The sequence below is a fragment of the Engystomops pustulosus genome, chromosome 2, assembly GCF_040894005.1.
Source record: "Engystomops pustulosus chromosome 2, aEngPut4.maternal, whole genome shotgun sequence".
Lineage (NCBI taxonomy): Eukaryota > Metazoa > Chordata > Amphibia > Anura > Leptodactylidae > Engystomops > Engystomops pustulosus.
In genome coordinates, this window is record NC_092412.1 from 216679094 (window position 1) to 216686856 (window position 7763).

At 41.9% G+C, this 7763-nt stretch overlaps 1 protein-coding gene across 5 annotated transcripts in view; it reads left to right on the plus strand.

The window, feature by feature from the left end:
• The window catches only part of MYO1C (myosin IC), a 78013-nt gene that overhangs the window by 12151 nt on the left and 58099 nt on the right, over positions 1-7763 (plus strand). The window contains exon 1 of one of the 5 annotated variants that reach the window (XM_072138149.1): positions 2085-2103. The exons of the other annotated variants lie outside the window; for them this stretch is intronic. Coding sequence (XP_071994250.1) covers positions 2095-2103 — 9 coding nt within the window. The 5' untranslated portion in view covers positions 2085-2094. Of the gene's footprint in view, positions 1-2084; positions 2104-7763 lie in introns of those variants that run through there. 5 annotated transcript variants of the gene reach the window in all.

Here is a 7763-nt window from a genome sequence, read left to right on the forward strand (position 1 = left end):
TTATGGATTAGTCTAATATTCTCATTCCTGTAGGAATATAGTTATGGATACCATACATTTTACCATACTGAGGTCTTGTATTTTAGGTTCTCCGTGGATAGGATGGTGTACTCTGACATCTTTTGGATAAAGACCAATAATAATAATGGTTGAGCTGTGGGTAGTTTCTTGCACAGATTACAGTATTTTTAGTCCTTCTCCAAGTATGTGAAAGGGCAGATAATATGGGCATTGAAGTTTAGCATCTGGAATATTTGGCAGAACCTCCAGTTTTTGAAAAATGTTTGACTAAACTTGAAACTTTAAAAAAAAATGTATTTAAACTGAGGATTTTTATTGATTTGCTTGCTGTCCGAACTTTTTGTTGCCTGATGCTAAACATAAGGTATGGTAGGAGAGTATAGGATGACAATGCCTTTTATAGCTTTTCTTTTACTGATGTGTTTCTTATCTGAGAACCGTTATAAAAAAAAGTGTGAAGAAAAAAACCCACAATAATGTGTGGTCTGGTCTTCAAGCTAGAAGGGAGTTCCTCGAATACCACTTAAGTACTTTTTCAATCTTATGAGGTGAAGCAATGAAGTGTTGGTTATATAGAGGAGCGATCTGAGGGTGCCACATACCAAAGGTCATCTGTGCAGCTGACACTTGAGGATAGTCTGTTCATTACACTCCGCACAATGAGCTGATGATGGAGATGAAACTGACCCGCTGCGTGCACTGATACTGGGCCCTGTGAGGCACCCGCTATGTCAGTGTCTGTAATGAGAATCGTATAAAGTAGCACCCGTTGCCTGAACTTTAAGGAGGAAATTGGATTCTGTTTGCTTTCTAATGTCCAGAAGTTACTGAACCTATATGTAGTGTTTTTGTGTACATATAGATAATATTACACCTTTTTGCAGTGCATCTTATGCTTTGGCAAAAAAACCCATTAACGTAATCTTCAATTGTAGGTTTCTGCTTATTTGGCCTCATTCTATCTATTTGCCCTCTGTCTCCCGTTTGTATTACAGTTCCTCATCTTACATGAAGTTGAAGCACATGTCACGGGTGACACATGGCTCTCCTTAAAGGGGTTGTCCAAGACTTTTCAAAAACTTGTATGTGACCGGGAGGGGGCTGCTTAAAAAAATATACCTGTATTTACCTCCACAGGCCTACCCGGTGTCCTGTGCTGCTGTATCTCTGGTCCGTTTGTATACGGGGGCACGGAAGCTACGCTGAGTTCAGCTTGTGGCCGGCCACATCCACCCATCCTCATTCCCGGCGCTATTGACTAAATGTAGGGGTGCAAAATGTTTGACTCTGGATCATATCACTAGTAGAACTCATCCGTTTAGATGAATTTGGGTTCTTGATTTTTCGGCACACCTATGATTGACTGCCATTATAGTGCCCATTAAGTTATCACCTATCTCTGAAGATCCTGAAATGCAAAAATATTTTGGCAGAACAGCACAGATTTAGATGCCAGTTTATGTAGCATTTAACATCCTCTTCAGATGGGCCGCTTTTATGGCTTTCAATATATTCCTCTGGTAGCTATTAGTGGGACTTTTCCAAAAAATTGCTAATGTCTATGGGGAAGGCTTGAGGGCAATTTGTTATACCAGTGCAGGACTTATGGACACCATGGAGTGGATTGATGCTCAGTACAGCCTCTGTATGGCCCCTTGTAAATGTACATATACTCGCTTATGCCATGTGTAGGAAAGATAGGAGGGGGAATGTGCTCCTCGCCCCTTCCCTCTCCATTGAAAACAAGCGGCCAGCACCAAGATACAGGAAAATATAGTACTTATCCTATATCTCACGTTTGTGTGTAATGTGCCTAAGTCAGTGGAGAGCAAAGAGCCACCATAAGTCATACATCGAATTTGGTGTCCCAAACTGCACTACATGTCCTGGTTTCCACTGCCTCGTGAATGAGACTATTTGCCAGTACTGCAAATTTTGCAGCGTGTCCTGTTACTGCCTGAGTTTGTTTCTCGGACACTCTTCTCTGCTTTCATTAGTGTGAGTGAAACTCAGATTCCTAGCTGTCCCCTAACCTTTGTTTCTGGTCCATTCAGCTGCAGGTATCCAGGCAGTATGCAGAAGGTAAGTGCAACAATTGCATGCGATTTCCTAGTGTTGCTAAGGCGGCAGCTGCCCTGGGCTGAATACAGTGTGCCGCATGAAACAGACCTGTTGTTGTCATGAGCCTCAATTATTCATAAGGTACTGCTGTGCTTTTCTATAGTTCCAACTCTATAACCACATGGATATTACCCTGTCAATTGTTTATTATTGATTTCCAGTTTGTAATAATGTATGATCGGTGCCTGTCACATTAGTTCTATCAGATGGTACATGTGAGTCCAACAACTATTTGCAGTGTGTCTTGCTTAATGCAAAGCGGATTAACCCTTGCCATGAGCTCGGCCATAGGTAAGGCTCTAGTACATGTGTTTGAATGCTATTTGCCTACACTATAACGCTGGTTGGTTTCTCAGTGTGCTGTGTCTATGAGCGAAACCTTAGTGGTTCCTTTTCTAGATCAGAAGGTGGGCCACTAGCTTTGTTATACGGAGGCAAGAGAATATTAGGGCCAAGACTAACATCACATCCAGAAGTAAATGTTGAACGTTACATTATTTCCCAATATTTCGGAATGTTAAGTTGGTTTAATGTTTGGTGCTTTGGGAAGGCCTACAGTAAGTATCTAGATGATGGCTTTGGGAGTTCCCTTATATTCAAGTGGCAGGAAGACTTTCTGTTGTTTAAGTTCAAGTTGACCCTTTTCGTGACCAAGAATCATTGGTACTCAAATGTCCAGGTCATACCACATACCACCTGGGAACTACTTATAGCAGTGAGATTCCCCAGTGCGGCAGGATGCAGATTTCGTGTTTTATATAGTAACTGGGTATTGGTAGTGCCCCAAAACTTTCTTAAATAATATGCTAATTTGAAGCTTCAGGGAAGCACTCACACACGCAAAGCTTCTCCGAAGGCTGCGGAAAAACGGAAGGCACTATGCAAGCCTGTCACTATCAGTGCAGGGGGCATCTCTGTGGGGTCTACTGGGGGCAAGTAATAGCCTTGGCTCCCGGAGCTCAGTTATTGTGAAGCCCCAGTAGCCCCTGAAGTAAATTAAACAAGTTTTTTTGGCTATACCCAGCTATATAAAATGCCATGTGCGTCATGGACCAATGGTTTAGTGTCCCTATTTGCCACTATTAAAATAAAAAATGTTTATGCTTGCCATATTCTTCTTCTCCCTGCACATGAGTACTCCACTGCGGCGTTACGGTGCATACACTCTGATTACTTTGATGTATGGCTCTGGCTTCATTGAAGAACTGCACAGGTGCAGGGAATGCAAGAGATGGGTCCATTGTATGTCATTGGACTCATTCCTAGGCAAGTATAAAGGTGACACTAAACCACCAGCCAATAGGAATTAAAATATCTTAAAAATATCTTAAAATAAGTTTACGTATCATAACATTTTTTCCTATTTTTCATAACAATTAGGATATGAAGTATTTGTATATAATTGTCAGACCATTTACTGGAAAAAAAAAATTGGGCAGTGGGGGGGAGGGGTTGTCATTTTCCCCATTGTCTATACGACTGGGAAAGTCTATAGTGTACTCAGATACATTGTTTCTTATACTTAATATCTTAATACTTACATTTATTTGTGCAAAGAAAAAGCAGAACAATCTATTATAAAACTATTGTAGAACTTTTTGCAAGCTTTCCTTCCTGATTCTTATTACTGGTAAGATTCGGCATTATCACCCGTGCTCTGCAGGTCACACACACAGGAACAAGTCAAAGGTGAATGCAAACTGTACGTCAGCACCGTCACAAGTTCATGAGGTGAGCGCTAAGTTGTGTTGGAAATAGTTGCTTAAGGCGATGGATGTTCCAGATAATTTTTTGGCATGGTACCAGCTTAGCTTGTAGTCGGATCACGTCCCATTCATTTGCCCTAAAAAGTGCATCCTAGGACTTCAGAAGAAAGTTATGTTCACAAGGTCAAACATTTACCTATTTTCTTTTCTAAATAGGACAATAGTGTTTTATGTAGAGTGTATTTTATAGTGGCTTAGATTGTGTTGTGCTGGGTGCTTAGCGGTATTACTTGTTCATTGCCACTTGTGTGAAATAGTGTTGCGGTTTTGTTGTTGGTGCGTTGATCTCTCTTCTTTCTTGCTGGCTTTTCCTCAGTGTGGAATTTGCATTTCGTCATCTCACGCCCAGGCAGTCGGCTCGCAGTGTGTCAGGAATGCCTGCAATGCCAAGGGCCCTCTGTGCAGTGTGACTGTGATTCGCACCCTCCTGGTATTTTCGGAGATTACCCTCTGAACAGATGGATTGCTCATTACTAAAGCATTTTTTTGCATTTCATCATATATTACTTAGGGAGTGGAAGTTTCCTAACCGTAAAAATGATAAGTTATGGGGTAAACTCGACTCCTCTCTGCCCTTCCCCATGTTACAGGAATGTGGAATTTCAGATGTTTGTTTGAAAAAGGGCACAGCCTATCAGTGATATTTTTGGATCTGGCACCCATTCCTTCCTTCGGAGCTAGAATAGACTTGTTTCTAACAGTTTGTATGGATAGATCAGATATTAACTATAGCTAAAGGAACACAATCATATACTTGAGACATGGACTTTTCATAGTTATAATAATTTGTGTCGTTAGATCCAGCAGATCTTATGGAAATAAGCATTTTACCTATGTAGGGATTTTAGGAATTGTTCATTTCTGCTAAACCCCAACCTACATCACCAGATCTAAGATAGATCTAACGCTGACTAGGAGTCAAAATAGAAGGAAAAACATTGGGGCTCATTTACTAAGGGTCGCAGATCGCACGTTCGTCAGACTGTTTGCCGTTTTTGGGGATAGCACGACTTTGACAGCTACTTAACAGGTGTCTGCGCTGGGATTGTGTTGCACACAATAGGTTTTTGTCGCAACTGTGCGGGTGCACGATCTTGGCGTACCTGAGCGAGGACAACCTGTCCTGAAGATGAAGAGACAGGTGGAGAATTCACCATCTTGCCACCAAGAGCCTGCCTACAAGAAGAGGAAGAAGGATGACCTGATCCTGCAGATTGAGGACATGGCGCCTTTCCTCAACCTCCTAGAAAGACACATCCGACTCTTCATTGCCTGTGACAGCTGCCGCAAGTTATCTGACAAATATCTGCTGGCAATGATGTTCTTCAGGAAAGCTGGACTACACATTGTGGAATACAGACACAACTTGTTCCCAGCACTTTTCCTAGCCCGCCAGTTTGAGGAGGAAGACGTGTGGCACGCAGAGAGATCTACTCCTGGGCCTTAGGATGCTCCTGGGTTCTGAAGAAAGAACAATTTCTCTTTGCACGCAGCCCGCTGTTCCACCAAATGGGATATAGAGTATGGGACGACCTGACCACCCGCCATCTGATAATGGCCATAAGACCCTATGCATTGGGCGATGACCAGAGAAAGACTAGTCCCACATCGCCAGGCTGTTCCTGCACTCAGAAAGGAGCGGAAAGAGTCCACCATCTATGGCTTCCGCTATGAGATCATCTAATTTCAGCCATGCAAGGGGAAAATCTATAGGATCTATAAGATCACTGCACATAATATTAAGTCTCAAAGACAGACACATGCAGTCACTGTAAGTAGGTACATACACCTCCACTACACACATGATGAAGCGTTACCTCCCTTAGTATGCCTAAAGGAAGGCCAGTACAGCGGTCAAGGTCCCCCCTCCCCTCTACAGGGGTTTTTTTTCCTGTCCTGTGCGCCGCTGTAGACTATGTGAGTGACGGGAGGTAACAATCGATTACATAAAATATTTTTTAAAAATGCATTAATGTCATATTATTTAACTCATTAGACTTTGTTTTTTTCTTTCTGTGTTTGGATGTAAATAATGGAGGTATTCTGTATAAATAATAATGCTATAGTTGATCTGTATACACGTTTGTACAGCAATAGTATATCAGGGCTTGTACAACAGCTTTCCTGGCGCATGACCAAGTGCCAAATCCACGCCAAGTAAGCGTGAAGGGGACCATGGCAGAGTGGGCCTTCGTGGGTGGGTCCTGATAAATCCCTCCCCTCTGTATATTAATATAGAGCAGCACAAATCACGGTGTGGCACTGTTTTTGGAAGAAAGCAGCCATGTTTTTCATCCGCCGGGTAACCCTTTAAGAGCCGCGCACATATATTTGGTTTTCTCCGCACACGCCGTTTGTGTTGCCAATGACAGGGAGTCTCTTCTGAGAGATTATAAAAACTCAGCTGGTGAAATCTAATGAATATAAACCCAAAGATAGGCCAATATAACAAAACAACATGTCTTTGTCGGCATGAATAGAGCCTTACTACAAGTTATCATTGCTTAGTAAAGTATTAGTTTACTATTTGTGCATAAGATCATAATCCGAGCATGAGACCAAATGAAAATAAATGGGCGCATTCATTACATGACCTCAGTGTTTTCCTGAATGACATAGACTCTCTGGTATTCATAGACACCCACTTATTTTGTGGGATTTTGTTCACTGTAAGTTGACTTGCTCCTCTGTTTTGTTTTTATTTGCATTGTGCAGAGGTCAGGGATGTCGGACTGGCTGACTGAACATCCATCCAACAAAGCCTATTACTTTAAGTCATTATACAGTTCCCAAGTGTCAATTTAATAATTAATTAGGTTTTCCCTAAGTATTTCTTTTAACTACAATGAGAGACTCTGAATAATTAAAATCTTCTTAGAAGGAACACATATCTAAACTTGTACTATATAGGATTGTACACCTTTGTACTATATAGGATTGTGCTCTTTTCCTTTCAGTAAATCTGCTTTGTACGTGCAATGTTTCCTTTATTTTGCATACTGTGTGTATAAATTATATATACTCATGCTCATACATACTCATGTAATTTACATTTTATACTAATGTATCCTTAGGCTTAAAGCTTAACCAAACTTTGAAAGCCACAGGGGGATTTATCACACGTTGCCACATATTTCATTTGATGTTGCCACATACTTGCTTTGATGTAAACCCTGACTTTCCTCCACACTGGATATATCAGGAGGTTGCGCTGTCGGACAATTCTACGGCAGGCTGAGGCCCCACTCAAACGCCCAGCACGATCCATGTCATACTCCTACATGTCCACTTGGCGTGGAGTTGGAATAAGGAGGAAAATTATTTTCATTAGGACTGTGCGCTATGAAGTGCTTATGTCCTCCCAAACGCACCCGAAGGTTTATTGACAGCCACGTGCCTACTACAGCCTGTAACTGCTGCTGTAGCGATGTGTTCAATGTCAATGTGATGTTATCACCAAACCTCTGTATACAAACAGAAGTTGGCAGTGACTGGTGTAGCACCTTTTAGATGTTCAATTTTAAGATGTAGTTTTCAAAGCCAAAAACCCATCTGGATCATAAAGGGTGGGAACATGTCTTTGAGAGGTGCTATGCCTCCCTAGTTTTACTTCACTCCTGCTTTGGACATTGAAAACGAAACGTGTGAACATACCCTGAGGTTGCGTGAACACGTTCAGTTTTTCAGATGCTGTTTTTGATGCCCAAACCAGGAGTGGAGGGAAAATAGTGTTGGAGTAGCACATAATGATCCACGCCTGCTTTTGTCTTCAAAAACTGCATCTGGAAAACTGAACCTGTGGCTGCACCCTGAAGGTGCCTGAAAATGGCCTTGGGCCAGTGGCATACGTGGCAT